This window comes from Elephantulus edwardii, unplaced genomic scaffold (assembly GCF_000299155.1).
Source record: "Elephantulus edwardii isolate Elephantulus edwardi_28Jun2011 unplaced genomic scaffold, EleEdw1.0 scaffold00097, whole genome shotgun sequence".
Taxonomy (NCBI): Eukaryota; Metazoa; Chordata; class Mammalia; order Macroscelidea; family Macroscelididae; genus Elephantulus; species Elephantulus edwardii.
In genome coordinates, this window is record NW_006399847.1 from 8,696,227 (window position 1) to 8,716,142 (window position 19,916).

At 35.9% G+C, this 19,916-nt stretch overlaps 1 protein-coding gene across 1 annotated transcript in view; it reads left to right on the top strand.

Annotated features, from left to right (window-relative positions):
* The window catches only part of ARHGAP28 (Rho GTPase activating protein 28), a 326,300-nt gene extending 316,813 nt beyond the window's left edge, over positions 1-9,487 (top strand). Inside the window, 3 exon segments of the mRNA XM_006891409.1 lie at positions 437-561; positions 6,503-6,567; positions 9,382-9,487. Of these exon segments, the coding sequence (XP_006891471.1) occupies positions 437-561; positions 6,503-6,567; positions 9,382-9,476 (285 nt within the window). The 3' untranslated portion in view covers positions 9,477-9,487.
* The last annotated feature ends 10,429 nt before the right edge of the window (positions 9,488-19,916 follow it).

Sequence of the window (19,916 nt, forward strand, 5' to 3'; positions counted from 1 at the left end):
TGTTTTAATTTGCATCTCTCTTAGGGCTAGGGATTTTGAGCATTTCTTCATGTGTTTGTTAGAAGTCATATTTTTAATTTATACTTTAAATGTTCAAAAGGTTGATCTTAATATACCTAATTCTGCTTAAAACAGGCTTATTTAGGACATTGTATAAGGAAATTTAGGGAAAGAAACATTCTATTTCTATCATGGTTCAATTTTACTTTCTTATGCCTGTAAGTAATTATTGTAAAGCCTAGGATATAACAATAGTAAAGTCTCAGAATAGCTATAGACATCAGCTAATCTCCCAGTGGAAATTGAAGCAATATTTTATTCTAGTTAAGTATATTTTCAAGCTTTTTTAATTGATGTCCCTTAAATGCAGTCATTGTAATGTGATTCAGGGAAATTTGACAAAATATACTTTGGAATTTTTTTTTCTCATTGGCAGTCTGATGTACCTGAAGGAGTCATTCGAGTCCACGCTCCACTTCTCTCCAAGGTATCCATGGCCATTCAACTTAATAGTCAAACCAAAGCCAGAGATATATTGGCAAAATTTCAATATGAGAACAGGTGAGTAACAGTGAATGAAGGCATTTGCACAAAAGTGAATTTTTATCAGATGAATGATTTTCAGGCATTTTAAAATTTGACCTTTATGAAAAATCTGAAACCTTGGGGATTTAACTGTTAGGGTAAGAGTCAAAATAAGAGGAAGTTGGTAGATTACAGAATTATCTACTTATAAAGGTTGCTTCTCAAAAGAATTTCTACAAATGGTATTCTCATCAGGTATCTTTTTTGTGGTTTTCAGTATCAACTGAGTTTTTAACTATTTCTCTATTTAGACTTAAAAATACAGCAAGCTGGTTTTGTAGATATCAAGGTGAATGATTATTATGAATATCGCTATTCTGTGTACCACTGAGCTTTAACATTTTTCCATCAGCTTATTCTTGTTTGTTATTATGCACTGTAAATTTTATGCAATAAAGAGAGCACAAAGTCACTGTTCCAAAAAGGATTGGTCAGCATTGACAAATTACAGGAAGTACATATGGACAAGAGCCAATGGTAATAGATTAAAAAGCTCAAGCAGCATTGAAGGCATTGGCAAAAAATCAACCCACAGGAATTGATAGAATACCAGTTGACATGTTTCAGCTAACAAGTACAGACCTGGACATGCTAACTAGTTTACACCAGGAAATTTGAAAGATAGTTGCCTGGCTGACTGACTGGGAGAAATCCATATTTGTGCCCATTCCTGAGGAAGGTGATCCAACAGAATGTGGAAATTATCAAAGAGTATCATATGCAAATAATATGTCACTGAAGATAATTTAAAAAAAAATGGCTAGAACAGTACATTGATGGAGAATTTCCAGAAATTCAAGCAGGATTTAAGAAAGGCTGTTGACAAGGGATATCATTGATGATGTCACTTGGATCCTCGCTAAAAACAGAGAATAACAGAAAATGTCTATTTGTTTTTTATTGACTATGCAAAAGGGATATCACTGCTGATGTCAGTTGGATCCTGGCTGAAAGCAGAGAATACCAGAAAAAGTCTACTTGGTTTTTATTGACTATGCAAAAGCATTTGACTGTGTGAATCATAACAAATTATGGCTAACATTTGTAAGAATGGGAATTCTAGAATACTTAATTGTGCTCATATGAAATCTATACCTAGAACAAGAAACTGTTGTCCAAACAGAACAAGGGAACACAGCATGGTTTAAAGTGAGGAAGTGTTGTATCCGTTCTCCTTACCTGTTCAATCTTTATGCTGAGCAAATAATCTGAGAAGCGAGACTTTATTAGAGGAATGTGACATCAGGATCAGAGAAAGACTCCTCAACAAACTATGTCATGCAGATGATACAACTTTGCTTGCTGAAAGTGAGGAGAACTTGAAACAATTGCTGTAGAAGATCAAGGACAACAGCCTTTGGTATGGACTATATCTCAGCATCAAGAAAACAAAGGTCCTCATCCCTGGACCATTAGGCAATATGATAGATGGAAAAGGGTTTGAAATTCTAAATTATTTAATCTTTCTTGGATCAACAATCAAAACCCTCAGTACCAGCAGTCAGGAGATCATTGGGCAAGTCTGCTGTCAGAGACCTCTTAAAAATACTGAAGAGCAATGATTTGAAAACTAAGATATACCTTATTCAAGCCATAGTTTTTTCAGTCACTTGCTATGTACCTGATAGCTGGACAGTGACTAAGAATGACAGAAGAAGAAGAATTGATGCCTATGACGTGTGGTGTTGAAGAAGAGTGCTGAATATCCCATGTAGCCAAAAAAACAGATATGTCTTGGAAAAAAGTGAAGCCAGAATGCTCCTTGTAAGCAAAGATTGTGAAAGTTTATATCTAATACTATGAGCATGTTGCTTAGGAGAGACTGTTCCTTGGGAAGGGTCATTATGCTTGGAGAAAAAAATGAAGGTTCAGTGAAGGAGAGGAAGACTCCCAATGAGATGGATTGACACTGTGATTGCAACAATAGTCTCAAATGTGTCACAGATCATGAGGATGGCACAGGATAGGACAAGGTTCAGGTCTGTTGCTCATAGTGTCACTATGAGTGATACTTGACTAGACAGATCCTAACAACATCTGTTTCCTTTTAAATGTGCTAAGAATAATCCTTGTGATCATAAGGATATTTCCCACTTTTTATGGTAAACCATCCGTGCACATTTTGCTCCGTAACAGTAATTACAGTACTCATAATCCCTGATTGTGTATTCATTTCACATTGTCCTTCCCTTTATCTATCCTAATAAATGTTCATTTGTCTATCAATTAATTTTCTACCTCTCCTTCTCCTTACATGGTAGCCTTATTAGATTGATTCTTTTTGTATGTAAACCTTTCTGTAGCTTGTTATAACTATGATATTAAACAATATTTGTCCTTTTATAAGTGCCATAGGTCATATAGCATAGTGTACTCTAGACTAACCCATATTATATGGTATTTCATCAAAATCTTCATTTTTTTTTCAGTGTTTCATGTTGTTATTACATGCCATCAAGTTGCCTGCACTCTTAGTGATCCAACACTGTTCTCCAGCCCCACAACTCAAAGGCATCAATTCTTCTGTAATCCTTAGTCGATGTCCAGCTCCTTTTTGATGCCTAGCAAATAGTGGTGAAGACCTGGCATGAATCAGCTGCACCTTAGTCTCTAGACTGACATCTCTGGTACTCTGGAGAGATCTCTGACAGCAGATTTTCCTATTTTTCCAATTTGTCTTTCGATTTCCTGACTGCTGGTGACAAGAGTGTTGACTGTAGAACCAAGTAAGCTGAAACTGTTAACAATCTCAATGTTTTCTCCATCTATCATAGTGGCCTATCATACTATTTGGTCCAGTGGTAAGAATCTTTGTTTTCTTTATGTTGAGCTTCAGTATATATTTGAGACTGCAGTCATGTACCTTCTGCAGCAAACAATTTAGATTCTTTCCAGTTTTGGAAAGCAAGGTTGTGTCATCTGCCTAGTACAGGTTGTTGATGAGTCTTCTTCCAATCCTGATGCCACATTCTTTCTCATAAAGTCCAGCTTCCTGAATAATCTGTTCCACATATAGATTGAAAAGATATGGAGACATCCTTGACCCACTCCTTTCTTGATTTTGAACCATGCAGTATTTCCTTACTCTGTTCTGATGATTGCTTCTTGGTCCAAGTACAGATTTTACTTTAGCGCAATTAGGTGCTCTGGGATTCCTATTCTCCTCAAGGTTAGCCGTAATTTAAATGTTACACACAGTCAAATCTCTTTGCAGGGTCAGTTATACACAGGTAGGAATTCTTCCGGTACTCTCAGCTTTCAGCCAAGATCCATCTGACATTGGCTATGATGTCCCCAGCCTTTTCTAAACTAAGCATGCACTTCTGGTAGTTCTCTATGTACTGTTCCAGTCATTTTTGGATAATCTTCAGCAGTATCTTGCTTGAGTGTCATATTGTTTGATAATTTCCACATTCTGTTGGGTCACTTTTTTTGGAATGGGAACAAATATAGATTTCTTCCAGTCAGTTGGCCTGGTAGTTGTTCCTCCACATTTCTTGGCAAAGCCTTGTGACATGTCCAGGGTTCCTGTTTTTGCTCTGATGATTTTTACAGTTTTTGTTTTTGCTTAGAGTTCTTGATTCACTTTGTGTTAGTTTTCCTTTTTAAAAATATAGTGTGAGGTATGGATGTTGTTCAAGTTTTCTGCAGATATATATCCAATCTAGCCAGAACCATTGTTGAAAGAAGCGCTTTCCCCTATTTAATTGGTTTTACCTGCTGCTAAAGATCATTTGACCACAGATGGATAGATTTACTTCTACATTCTCTTAAATTTGTCTTTGTATCTGTTGTCACTGTCCAACTTTTGATTACTCTAACTACATAGTAGATGTTGAGAAATGGAATTATAAGGCTTCTGACTTTTTCTTCTTCAGTAGAGCTTTGTTTGTCAAGGATATTTTTCCTTTTTATATAAAGTTGGTGGTTATTTTTCCCATCTCTTTGAAGAATGGTGTCAGGATCTGAATTAGAGCTTTGAGCCCATAGATAGATTGTTTGGTATTGTTAAAAATTTCTATTCATGGGCATGGTATCTTCTTCCATTTATGGAATTGTCTTAAAATTCTCTTTACACATCCATAGTAAATCAAAAGAAAAATCATAAACCTGATAATTTTTATTTAGACAGTTTTATTCAATGACAAACAATCATCAAAATAGCTTTTTAAAGATTGGAAGTATTACTTAAATCTATGGCTTGGAGAGTAAGTACAGTTTGATCACCTCCTGTTAAACCTCTGTTGAATATCCTTAAAAAAACCCTTTTTAGTATATTACAAAGAAGCAGCTATGTTGAGCTGAAAGAAAACCAAAAACACACTATATGATACCATTTAAATAACATTTTTCAATGAAAAACTTATACAACTAGAAAACAAGTTAGTTGTTACCAGACATGGAATGACCAAAAAGAATGGTTTTCTGGTAGGGCTAGAAGAGATAGTGTCTAAGAAGGCATAATTTGCAGAACGTACTTCTAAAAATGGGGCTTGAGTACTTCTAAAAACTTTTTTGAGACATGGGGTGGGAGAAAAAGGTGAGTGTGGAGGTGAACAGAGAGTTCATCATAGGAAGATCAGTATTGTTCAGAAACAACAGGGAGAGCCATTGCAGAGTGGGAACTGTTTTAGCATCTCAACTATGATGAATACACCATCTTCATATACACACACCATTTAGCCAGCCTGAATAAGATTATATTTTATCAGTCTGTATCCTGACTGTAGTAATGTTTTAGAGTGGTGGATTCAAACCATATGTCTTTGCATCTGCAGGAGAATTTTTTACCACTAAACCACCAGGAGTAGCTGGTAAAAATAATCTATGTTGTTAGAATCAAGAGTTATTTTCTGGTAGGGATAAAAGAGATCATGACTAGGAAGGCATGGCATGTAGAAAGTACTTCAAACAACTTTTCTAAACTTGGGAGTTAGTTATATGATTTTCCCTTAGTTAAATTTCATTAAGTTGTATGTATTTTTTTCCTGATATATTATAACTTACAAAAAAGAGATAGAAGAGAGTAGACTGAGGCCAATAAAAACCCTGCAGACATACAAAAACATTCATTTCTGAAGCTGGCCTGCCTACCTGCAATACTACAATAGTTATAACTAGACAACAAATATTTGTTTTTATTGTTAGATATCATCAATTTGGCTCCAACTCATAGTGAAGGAAAAGATCAACTCCATTGTTACAGCTATTGTGTAAATCCATCTTGCTGAGTATCTTTCTCTTTTCTACTGACTCTGAACTTTACCAGGTTGTCTTTTAGGACTATTTCTTCTAATATTATACCTGAAGTATGTGAGACAATGTATTATCATCCTTGTTTCTAAAGAGAATCTGTACACACTTCTTCAAAGACAACTTTGTTTGTTCTTTTGGCAAGCCATGGTACTTTCAATCACTCCATCCACATGCAAAAACTGGACAATGAATAAGGAAGACTAAGAAAGAATTGCCTTTGAGCAACAGTGTTTGCCAGAAATATTAAATATACCTTAGCCATTTAGAAATTTGGTTAGAGTTAGAGAGTTACATGTGTTACAAAAATGACTTACAATTTTTGTGGAAAGATGTTTCTATTAAAAATATATTCAGGAATTGCTTGCTAACTACATCTTATATCGCCATCTTAAAAAGATCTTTCCCTATCTGTTCTCTTAACTAGTAATAACTGTAGTATATTGCCATTTAACGTTGTAAATTGGCAACATGTTTTGCCTACTTAATCAAAATTCTATTTGGTGCTTAACTCCCTCCTCTGTTTGTCCGTGCAACTTTGCCCTATCTTGTACCATCATCATCTCAATTGCACCTAAAAAAACAACATAGTTATTGTATCCACAGATTTAACTCGAATCATAAAAATAGACTAAGAAAAATTCTATCTGCTTTCTTGTTTTAGTCACGGTTCATCAGAAGATGTTACGATCCAAAACCAAAGATTATATGAAATTGGAGGAAATATAGGTAAGTGTTATTGAAAAATTTTTACACCTAGATGCTTTAATTCTTCAGAAGAAATAATAATGATTTAAAGATATTTGCTACTTTTATAAAGATACATTTTTCAGTTTCTTTGGAAAAGTGCAAAGTCAGTAAATTTCTGACTTTAAAATCTTACTTGAGAACAATTCATGATTTTTCAGCAATATTTAGAAAATTTAATGAGGCTCACTAAGTTGTGCCAAAAAATCTGGAGGACAGCCAGCTGGCCAACTAACTGGAAGAGATTGATATTTGTTCCCATTCGAGAGAAAAGTGACCTGACAGAGTGCGGAAATTACCGAACAATATCATTAATATCACACGCAAGCAAGATTATGCTGAAAATGATCCAAAAACAATTGGAGCAACATGTCAACAGAGAACTGACAGATGTACAGGCTGGAGTTAGAAGAGTTCATGGTAGTAGGAATATTATAGCTAATGTTAGATGGATCTTGCCTGAAAGCAGGGAATACAAGAGGAATGTCTATCTGTGCTTCATTGACTATGCCAAGGCTTTTGACTTTGTGGATCATAACAATCCATGGCTAACTCTGAGAAGAATGGAAATCCCAGAACATTTGATCGTGCTTATGCAAAACCTATACTTGTAACAGGAGGCAGTTGTCAGAACAGAGCAAGGAGAGACACTACATGGTTCAAAATTGCAACGGGCATCTGCCAAGGATGTATTCTGTCTTCATACCGTTTCAATCTGTATGCAGAACACATCATCCGAGATACTGGGCTGTACGAGGAAGAATGTGGCATCAGTATTGGTGGAAAATTCATCAATAACCTGCATTACTCAGGAATGTCCTCACACACTCCTGAATCCAAAATCCATTGCAGTGACTGCTAACACTTCACAGGACCAAACTCAGATCTGGGATTTATTAGGGACATAAGTAGGCTATAACCTAGGTTAACAACAAGAAACAACCCAGAGAACTTCTAGTTTAATAGCAAGATAGAATCTCTGAGTCCAGAGAGCTTCTCTGTTAACAGCAAGATTCTATCACTGGTGCAGCAACCTCTGGTCCAGAAGAATGCTTTCTCTGCTTCCCCTGTCTCCCTGGTGGTGAGATTCCTACTTTTTGTCACTGAATATGTTCAGTTTAATGTCAAGCTAATCCTCTTGTGGATTGACTAACATGCCCTATTTACATGGGGAAGAAATGGCTCAAGCAGTTGTTGATGATGTAGGCATGTCAGGTGCTTACAGGCAGGGCAGAGTTGGGGCAGGTGGATCAGATTAAAGACAATAGCCTAAAGAAGTCAAACTTTGAGGAAAAGAGCCACTATTCTGCGTGTGTGTGTGTGTGTGTGTGTGTGTGTGTGTGTGTGTGTACGCCTAGTAATAATAAGCTGTGTTGCCAACCTGAAGGCATGCAGTTTGAATCCACCAGTTGCTACATGGGAGAAAGATGAGAAATCTTCTCCCATGCAATTTACTGCCTCTTAAAACTTTCTGGAGGATCAGCTATAGATCAGTTTCAACTTGACAGTACATAATAAGAGAGTGTACCACCCTAGTATTTTTATTTGTTTAGCTACAACTTGCAGGAGTGAAGGAATAATAAAAAAAAAAATTTATGTGTATGCTGCTGTCACTCAAGATTAGATTTCCAACTTTCCCAGTGAACAACCAACTCATGTGTCTAATCACAAGGTATACTTTTTGTCTAGACCCTTTGTCTGGGATCTTCCTTTCTCCAGAATGTCCTCCCCTCATATATTCTCACTCATCACCTCCTTTGATCTTTGCTGATAAAGTAAAATTTATGAAGTCCTGATTCTGTGTTAGGTAGAAATCTATGAGAGAGGGGAAATGACAGTCTTTTCTATTCTTAAAGAGGACTAGAAAAGCAGTATCATTCTACCCCATCAAAGGCAGACAACATACAAGACTTCTGAAAATAAGGCAGTTCTGCTGAGTCCAGCTCTCATAGGTTTCATCTTCTCATTGGAACCTTCCTTGATTACTTTCTTCGAACTTGAACCCTAAACCCAAACTGCCCGTGTGCAGTCCCTGATAGCCTTCCTCATATTCTTTTCACTATGTGACTTCTTTTATACTTGTTATTTACTATTACTTTTTCCCTGCTATTAAAATGTAAGCTCCTTTAGGGCAAGTGTGTTTGGCTTCCTGCGGCATTGCCATATTCCTGGTCCCTAGAATACTATCTGGCATGTTATAGTGCTCAATAAATTGATGAATGAATGACTCAAGTAAGCCAGCAAATCTTAATAGTTCTGTTGAACATTGGCAAACACTTCAAACATGTCATCTGTGTGAGATGGTACAAATCTGTCATTACCCCATAGAATGATATTCTCATTACCCCTTCTGAATCTTTTGCTCGTGAATACTACCTCCATAGAAAAGTAAAGGCCATTCCTAGCCCAAACTCAATTGAATCGTCTCTATTCCTGGTCAGTTTTCTATCTGTAAAAATATTGAGTCACGTCTGCTGGCATACAGACAATCCACTTCACTGAATCAAGTTCTTTCTGTATTTTTTAAGTGGTGTAATTATAAGTAATTTGCCTATAAATTGCATGTCTCTCGAAAGTTTCACATGAAATTTGCATTCAGAATTTCCTATACTTAAAAAAAGAAGTAACTAAAAAAAAAAATAAAATAAATAAAAATAAAAAAGTCTTCACTAAGAAATTTTTAGATGTATCAACTTAAAAGAATTATATTGCCCTCGACTGAACCTTACACACATACATACATATACAAAGAGAAAACTGCACACTTGAGAATATTAACTGATTTTTCTCTTTCAGGACAGCATTGCTTGGATCCAGATGCTTATATATTGGATGTATATCATGTAAATCCTCAAGCTGAGTGGGTGATTAAACCCCAGTCAAGTTTTTGAAGTGTTCTCAAAGTGGACATTTCAGTCAGAAGGTGGAGAAAAGCTATTGATTAGTCCATTCCTGTCATCCTCTTGATCTGTTTAGGCCCAAGTTGTACTGCCTCCTGCATCCTCGATGTGAACCATAGAAGAGAAGCTGGTGAACCACTTGAGCTGAAGCTTTTTTTGTACTGATTCCTTGGAAAATTAAGGGAAACAGAATGTGATCCATCCAAAAAGAAGTCCAAGGCAAAACAGGGAACGTTAATAATATCTAACTTATCATTAAAGAAGAAATAAACTTGGAGAATACCTAGAGATGAGAGACACTTTTTATGTAGCCAATGCTACCAAATACAAGAGATGAATGAGACCTTTTACTAATACATATATACTTGTATTGACTTTTTATTGAGCAAGAATACTCACAATCTCCATAGTTTTTCCTCAGAAAGATTTCCTGATGGAATTTCATTTCCTAAATTAAATATACAGTATTTACGCTCTTGATTCACTCCTGACTTGGAAGAGGAGGACGTTTTAGAGTTTAGAAAGCACTGTTATCTGTGTACTTCATACTATATTGTAACAACATTCTACTGCAAATGGACATTTCTCTGTCATTGGCTGTTTAAATGAATATTGTATCTCCACAGAGAACATAGTTTGACAAAAGGTGTCCTCTGCTTTCATAACTTTTCTAGTGCTCAGTCACAAGGCCAGTTTTTCCTTATGAATATGGTGCTCAGAGAATGTCTGTTCACGTGCCAGGCAGAGTTTTTTTTTTCTCATCATACATAACTACTTTGTATATTTCCACAACTAAAATTTGCCACCATTTAAAAAATACTGACCTTGTCTTTTGAAAAAAAATCTAAGAATACTAAAAAGTGTAGGTATACCCAAATGATAAACACTTAAAGCAGATTTTGCTGTTATTCATTAGGCACAGACATGGTCAAGCACCCCAGACTGGCATCCAGCTTTAAAATCAAGGAAATGTTTAGTAAGGTGGAAACCTTCTTATTATCAAGATTCTGTAGAGTCATTTTCCAGACCTTCAACTGGATAGAATATACAGTCCCTTGCTATTCTAATTTAGAGACATCTAAAATGAGCTCAGGGATTAGACAGCTCTCCGTGGGACTGCAGAAATAATCCTTAATGAAATGGGAACAGGCTTTTTGTCCCTGGGATGTTCTGTAGATTGAAATGCTTACATTGAGATTTCTATGAATTTACAGGCATTTTAAAGAGTAAATTTAAGACCCAAATGATTCTCCCTCTCTTTCTCATTTATCAATTAAAAAAAATTGTTAACAAATCAGAAAACATTTTCATTTGTATACTCATCATATCTCAATACATAATATGATGTAATCTAAATCTGTATGTAGAAGAAGTCTTTCATGTCCTGTGTAATACTGGCTGTCTATTCAAAACATGACTTATATTCAACATGTAGGTTATTATATTCCTGCCCATTAGTATTTGTTCATATTTTCTAAGAAAACTAAAATCTACTCTTTGATGTGTTTGATACCCTTGATTTGCTTTTCCTTATAACAGAAATATTGAAAGCAAAATGTCTTTTTCAGTTTAGATGCATTCCTACAACTTGTCCGTTTTCAATTTAAGTGATATTATGAGTTTAAGCAAAGCATTTGGAATCAGAAAAAAATGTTTATCATTTTTTTAAGTTTAAACAATAGCTACAGAATGTACTCCCAAATGCAATAAACATGAATTTATGAATGTGCTGAGTGGAAATATGAAATAGGATGACAGCAATCTTTGTCCACCCATAGGGGGATGATTCTAATAGCTACTTTACACTTCATATGTATTTGAAATCTAAAGCTAATTTTTCTAATTGCCTTCATTATAATAAATAAATCTGTTTATGTGTATATGGAAAAGTCACAAATTTACTTTGTTTTACTAAAAATGCATTAGAAACTACACAGAAGCCTTAAAGGTTTTACGATTTATGCCAATTTTAAAGATACAGCTCACACATAGTCTGTAAAGTTTTAATTTTTTCCTCACTCTTTTTTTTATGTCACAGACTTTTCTGGAGTAATGCCTTGAAGGAGTCACTTCAGTTTACTAAAAATGTGTGACAACTTTAAAATACCTATAAAATGTGGAAGGCCATTTATTAATACCAATAGCTTCACTTGAATTCTTAGTCACAAAGTTAACTGACTGGAGAGGAGTTTTAATAGACCCTAATACTTGCATGGTTAGAAATCTTTTGTTTTGTTTTTAACTAAGCTGCATTTTTAAGAATAAACAGACCCCCCCAAAAAAAATTAAAAAAGCAGACCCCAATAATTAAAATTTTAAAATGCTTGTCATTGAACTATTGAAAGAACTTTCACACTTACTTTAACATAGTTCAGTAACGAATCTGTGAAAGTGTATTTGCAAACAAAAGACGGATCAAATACTGATTTTCTAAATTCTATTCTTAATATCTCCCCTCCCACTCCATCCAAAGCACTTTTGGTATACAGTTAAGGAAGGACTCCAACCATCCAGGAAAATAATAAAGAAAGTTATACAAAAAGTTATTCAGAAAAAAAATCCCCCAAAGATAGCTCATTTTCCCCCTCTTGCATTCTGCACAAAAAAGATTCCTCTGTTGAGTAGCTCACTTGGGGATATGATTCTTGGAGTCAGAGCTCTTTGAAGAAGCTGGAATGTATATTTCTTTACAATATATGTCCAGTACAAACTACCTCACAAACTGCCTTTCTTAGGGGGAAAAACACCAAACCTAGTGAACTTTTAACAATTCTTATTACAAACTGTTTCTGAGTCTTCTTATTTAAATCACTCCAGTTAGCTTTCCATGTTCATCTAATAATATGCATTTAATGATGTAAAATATTTTTAGCAAAAGCTTTAAAACCAAACCAGTTATTTTGTAACTGTGATCTGATCTGCCTCAAGAGATGTTTATTCCTTCATTATTGTCTTTTAATGATCAAACTATGTTTAGGTATAAGTTTTCAAGAGTACTAATTAATATTCCTCATTTCTGTCATGCCTTTTTCAGCTGCTTTCTATATATTGCACATATTGAAGACTAACATAAGATTTAAAATGTCTCTTCTTTCTTTCAAGCACATTTTAGTTGTTTTCCACAGATGTATTACTTGACTGAAAAGAATAATACAGGATTAAGAAGTTCCTCTTTTATGACAATTGTTTTCCAACTGTTTTCAAAAAATACATCACATAGTTAAATAATATGGCATAGGATGAAACTATTTTAAGAATTTTCAACAGTTTTCTACACAAACACAAACCACACATTTACATTTAAAGATAACATCTTTCCTTTTAGGCATTTTCCATCTATTTTCTAAAAGTGTATACTTTGACAGAAATGTTATGTGATGTCACTGGTTAAAACCAATATTTGTATGTCTTCTCCCATCTCAAAAGTGAAGAGATTATTTTGTCCCATCAATTGCCATTGTTAACGAGAATATGTAAGTTGCATTTTATCCAAAAACAATCAAGAAAATAAAAAAGAACACCTAAAAGTTTTGTCCCAAGAATTCTTATCTTCAATTCGTTTCAAGCCTGTTTTCATTTTTTTAATGATGCTGTAACATAATTTATTTTGTCAGCGTTTCATCCACTGCCATTGATTCTATTTCTTTTCACAGCAGTCCAGTGAGCTCTAAATTGACCATATGGTGTATCTGAAGCTTTCATCTTTATGCGAGCAGATTACCAATCTTTCTTCCTCAGAGGGTGGGCTAATACCACCAATCTCCATTGGCAGAAGTGCACTCCTTAACCATTATACCATGGGGATTCTTTTCTTTTAGAAGGCTAGAATTCCAAATCCAAGATGCCAGCTCTCTGGGGAAGTTCTTTCTCTTGAATCTGAAAAAAATCCTTTTCTCTTGAGTTCTATGCCTTAGTGCCATGGTAGCGGGTATGATTTTATGGTTTGCAGGGCTTTATTTGGAACACAACAAATATAGCCAAGGGAAATGAACATGAAAGGAGGAGTTACTTAATGGAGATGAGCCAGTGGATTGAAGACTGAACATTGTTAAGTTATGGATCCTCTTCAAATAAATTTATCCCTTTCATTGTTTTGTGGAGAGCCTGTGATCTCCTTCCAGATTAAAGGAGATTGACCATCATTGCTCTCATGGCCCACTGGTGAGCCAATGCAAAGTATAGCCTCTCTTAACTATTGGTGCCAAGGATATTGATTGTGGGTCAATAAACAAAATCAGATAAGGTGAAATTGTTGACAATTTCAATCTTTTCTCCATCTATTGTGATTGTTTTTCCTATTGGCCCAATGGTGAGAATTTTGTCTTTTTGATATTGAAATGCAATCCATACTGAAAGCTATAACATTTGATCCTCAGCAGTGTTTCAAATCCTCCTCACTTTCAACAAGAAAAATTGTGTCTTCTGCAAACCACAGGTTGTTGATTTATTATTTTTTCCTTTTAAAAGTAATCTTTATTCTTTTTTAAAAAATTTATTTTCTATTGGTTTGTTCCCAAAGTTCATATACATTGTGTTTCACATTATGATTCATTCGTATTATGTTTCATACAATTCTCATTCATTATGATATTTTTAAATCAGTTGTTTTCATTTATTTTAAATTTCATTTTATTAATTTTCGTGAACATTTACAGAGATTTTGGATTTCCATTCATTCATTGTTGCACTTTTTCCCCTTCCCTCCCACCCCAAGTTCTCTTGTCTCTTCAAAAAGCAAAAGATAAACTTCTTCATTGGTTATAAAATCAATCACCATTGGAACTTGCCCATCATTACCTGATCTTTTCAGATTCCCTCTGGATCCTTCCCATTTCCTTCATCCCTCCTTCCACCCACTGTGCAACCCTGTGGTTTCACCCTTACCCATCCTCACCCCTCTGATCCCACCCCTTCCCTCCTTGTTGTTATTGGTGTTATGTGCCATCAAGTCACCTGCAACTCATAGTGACCCTATGTACAACAGCCCTAAACCCTGCTCTGTCTTGTGCCAATCTCATCATCTCTGACACACTCACCCCCATTATTCCAGTGACTGAGTCAATCCACTTTATAGACGGTCTTTCTCTCCTGCGCTGTCCCTCCACTCTCCCAAGCATGATATCTCTCTCCAAGGACTGGTGGTTCCTTGCAACATGTCCAAAGTATGTCAGATGAATCCTTGCCTCCAAGGAGCAGCCCAGTTTAACCCTCTCCAAGATGAACCTGGTCTATGCTTAACAGTCCATGGTATATTCAATACTATTTTCCAGCATGACAGCTCAAAGGCATCAATTCTCCTTTTATCCTCCCTATTCATTGTCCAGCTCTCATGCATATCAAGTGATTGCAAAGACTATGGCCTGTATCAGGTGCACCTTAGTCCCCAGAGTGACACAATTGCTCTTCCATACTCTGACGAGATCCCTAACAACAGACTTTCCCATCACAATACGTCTTTTAATTTCCTGGCTGCTGGTGCCAAGAGTGTTGACTGTGGAGCCAAGCAAACTAAAGCTATTAACTATTTCAATCTCTTCACCATCCATGGTGATGCTGCCAATTGGCCTAGTGGTGAGAATCTTTGTCTTCTTGACATTGAGTCTCGATCCATATTGAAGGCTGCAGTCCTTGACCTTCCGCAGCAAGTGCTTCAGGTCCTATTCAGTTTCAGCAATCAGGGTTGTGTCATCTGCATAATGCAGATTGTTGATTAATCTTCCACCAATCCTGACACCACACTTCTCCTCATACAGCCTAGCCTCCCGGATAATCTGTTCTGCATATAGCTTGAAAAGATATGGCCATAGAACACATCCCTGACATACACCCTTCCCAATTTTGAACCATGCAGTGTTTCCTTGCTCTGTTCTGATGACTGCCTCCTGGTCCAAATATAGATTTCTCCTTAGCATGATCAAATGTTCTGGGATTCCCATTCTTCTCAGAGTCAGCCACAGTTTGTTGTGATTCACACAGTCAAATGCCTTTGCATAATCAATGAAACACAGTTAGACATTCCTCTGGTATTCCCTGCTTTCAGCAAAGATCCGTCTAATATCAGCTACAATATCCCTAGTACCATGAACCCTTCTAAACCCAGCCTAGACTTCTGGCAGTTCTCTGTTGATGTGTTGTTCCAGCCATTTTGGGATAATCTTCAGCAGAATCTTGCTTGCATATAATATCACTGATTTTTTTTTTTATAATTTCCACACTCTGTTGGGTCACCCTTCTTTGGAATGTGAACAAATATAGATCTCTTCCAGTCAGTTGGCCAAATGGTTGATCTCCAGATTTCTTGGCACAGCTTGCTGAGCACATCCAGGGCAACATCTGTTAGTCGAAATATGTCAGTTGGTATAGTATCTGTTCCTGGGGTCTTATTTTTTTGCCAACTCCTTCAAAGCAACTTGAACTTCTTCCTTCATAGGCTCTTGCTCATATGTTGTTTCATTAAATTCTTCTGTGTCTGCTAATTCCTTTCAGTACAGTGACTCTGTATACTCTTTCCATCTTCTTTTAATACTTCCTGGATCATTTAATATTCTGCCCAAAGCATCCTTAAGTATAGCAACTCGAGGTTTGAATTTGATCTTCAGTTTCTTGAGCTTAAGAAATGCTGAGTTCAGCCCGTTTGATTTTCTGACTCTAGCTCCTTGCACGTTTCATTGTAATATTTTGCTTTGTCTTCCCACGTTACCTTTGAAATCTTCTGTTCAGCTCTTTAATATCTTGAATTCTTCCCTGTGCTTTGGCTTCTTGGCACTCTAGTGTAATATTCAGAGTCTCTTCTTACATCCATATTGGTCTTTTCTTCCTCTTCTGTCTTTGTAGTGACCTTTTGCCCTCTTCCTGGATGATACTCTTGATATCCTCCCACAACTCATTTGGTCTTCGTTCATTAGTGTTCAAGGCTTCAAACCTGTTCCTGAGATTGTTCTGAAATTCTGGTAGGATAGACTCTAGGTCGTATTTTGGTTCCTGTTGATTTGATTTAATTTTCCTTAGCTTCAGCTTGATCTTGTATATGAGTAGTTGGTGGTCTGTTCTACAGTCAGCACCTGGCCTAATTTTCACAGCTGATACTGAGCTTCTCCAGCTATTCTTTCCACAGATGTAATCGATTTGATCTTTTGCATACCTTCCCTCCTTTGATCCCCAAATATGTTTTACTGGTTTTCCTATTTTTACTTTAATGGTCTTACACAGTATTTGTCTTTATGGAACTGAGTTCACTCAGCATCATGGTCTCCAGTCTCTCCTAAGTTATGTAGTAGTTTTCTAAATTGTTGCTCCTGAGTGCTACATAGTATCCCATTGTGTGAATGTACCACATTTTATCAACTCATTCAGTTGTCGTTGGACATTTGGGCTGTTTCCATGTTTTTGCATTGGTGAGTAATGCTGTCATAGTGAATATTGTCTCAGTTCTAATATTCTTTTTTAAAAAATTGTGATTTTAACAAACATTTACAGAAATGTTGAATTTGCTTTCATTCATTGTTGCACATTTTCCTTCCTCCCTTCCACAGTTCATTAAAAAGAAAATCATTTATTGTTACATGTTCTTCCTCCACACTTCCCCCAGTCCACTTTGCTATGCACCTCTTATTCTGTACTCTTGTCATGCAAATAATGCCTAATCATATATTCCTTTTAAACAGTTCTCTCCTTTAACTGTTCCAATGCAGTCTTCATTATTTATCCCCTCTTTTTTGTTTCCCCCAAATCACCATGTCAGTCCTGTTCTATAACAATGGTGTTATGCACTGTCTATCCTTTTGTGACTGGGATATTTTATTCAGCATAATGTCCTCCAGGGTCAGCCATGTTATGTAATAATTTATTAATTACCTGTTTTCAGTGTTGCATAGTATTTCATTGTGTGACTACAGCATCGTTTTTCTATCCATTCATTTGTTGATTTTTTTAAAATTTATTTTACTTTAGTTTGCTTACAAAATTTGTATACATTGTGTTTCACACTTTCTTTCATTCACATTCTGTTTCATCAATCATTCCAGACATTGTGGTTTGGTGTGGGGTTTTTTTCATAATATATTTTTAACTAGTTTGCTTACACAGTTCATGGATAGATAATGACCATTGCACTAGAACAGATGAAAGAAAGAACTGTCTAAATGGAGTATATGATTAGGCATTAAATATACAAAAACATCCCAGAATAAGATATATATCATTCCAACTGAATGATTTTGTTTTAAGTGAACTGGAGGAGTGAGAAGGGGGGAAGAGGGGATAAAATGTGCAACAATGAATAAATAAAAATCTAACTTCTCTGTAAATATTTGTTAAAATCACAAATAAAATTTTAATTTTAGAAAAACAAAGTTTATATATATTGTTTTACAGTATTCTTCACTCATGTTGTGTTTCATAAAATCATTCTCATGCATTGGTCTTTTTATTTTTTGTTGTTTTATTTTTTTTAATCTATTATTAATTTCAATGAAAATTTACAGAGACTTTGGATTTCTATTCATTAATTGTTGCACTTTTCTCCCATCCCAACCTTCCCTCCTAGTTCACTACCCTCTTGGAAAAGTAAAGGAAAAATTCTTTCATTGTTTTACAATCCCTCCCCACAGGTCCACTCCACTATGCAGCCTTCATTCTGAACTCCTGTCAGGACAAAAATACCTAATTACATATCCCTTTTAAACAGTTTTCTCCCTCATCTGTTTCAATGCAGTATACATTATTGAACCCATCTTTCTCAGTCTGCCCCCAGCCTCGAGGTCAGTCCTGTTTTACAACAGTGGCACCATGCAGCATTTGTCCTTTTGTGACTGAGATACTTGACTCAGCATTATGTCCTCCAGGTTCACCCATTTTGAATAATATTGCATGAGTTCCTTGTTTTTCAATGCAGTGTAGTATTCCATTGTGTGAATATTCCACAGCTTCTCTATCCATTCGTTTGTTGATGAGCACTTAGGTTGTTTCCAACTCCTTGCTATTGTGAACAAAGCCACGATAAACATGAGTGTACATATATCTGCTTGGATGTCAGTTATGGTCTCTTTGGGATATGCATTAAGTTTTGTAAAATTAGTCACCACTGGACCTTGCCCATCATTACCCTCTCCCAGATTCTTCCCATCACTTTCCCCCTCTCCTTCCACTTGCCAAACTCTCACCCTGTGGTTTCACCCCTATCTCCCATCCTCAGCCTTCCCCACCTTGAGTTCCTATACACGTTTTCCTAGTTATCCTTCTATTTTTACAATAATGATCTTATTCAGTATTTGGCCTTATGGGATTGCATTAGTTCATTCAGCATAATGCTCTCCAGCCTTTCTTAAATTATATAGTTGTTGTCAAAATTGTTGCTTCTGAGTGCTGCTCAGTATTGCATTGTGTGAATGTACCACAATTTCTCAATCCATTCATTTGTAGTTGAAAATTTGGTCTGTGCACATTCTTGCAATGGTAAATAGCACTGCTATGAACATTGGTGTGCAATATCCATTCATTTGTTGATGGACACGGGTTGCTTCCATTGTTTTGCTATTTTGAATAATGCGGCAATAAGCATGGGTGTGCATATGTATCTGTTTGTATGGCAGTTCTAGTTTCTTTAGGATGTGTTCCTAGTTCTGATTTATTTAGGATATATTCCTAGTAGTGGAATTGCTGTATCAAGTGGTGTTTCTATTTCCAACTTCTTGAGAAAGCACCATACTGCCTTCCATAGTGGTTGCACCATTTTACACTCCCACCAACAATAAGGGTGCCAAAATCTCTAAGCAACCTTGCAAGCATTTGTTGTTTGCTGCTCTGTTGAACTTTGCTATTTTTACTGGGGTGAGATGATATATCAATTGTTTTGATTTGCAACTCTCTGAAAGCTAGAGATTTTGAGCATTTCTTCATGTGCCTGTTTGCCATATGAATGTCTTCTTTGATGAAGCATCTATTCATATCCTTTGCCCATTTTGTGATTGGGTTGTTTACTTTTTCTTATTGAGGTGCTGGAGTATTCTATAAATTTTAGGTATGAGTCCCTTATCAGATATTTTATTACCAAATATTTTTCCCAGTGTGTGGGTTTCCTTTTTACCTTTGTTGGAGAAGTTTTTTGGTGAGGTTGTTAATTTATAAAACAACAAAATCCTAATCAAAACCCCAACAGTCTCTTTTTGGTATAAATTGATAAATTAAACTTAAAATCTATATAGACATTTAAAGAACATAGAATAGCCAAATAGTTTGGGTTTTATGGGGAGTGTGTGTGTGTGTGTGTGTGTGTGTTTTAGAAAGGACAACAAAGTTGGAGGATTTATCTTATGTAATTAAAAACTCTACTTGGCCAACTGACTGGAAGAGATGTATATTTGTTCCCATCCCAAAGAAAGGTGACCCAACAGAGTGTGGAAACTATAGAACAATCTCATTGATTTCACATGC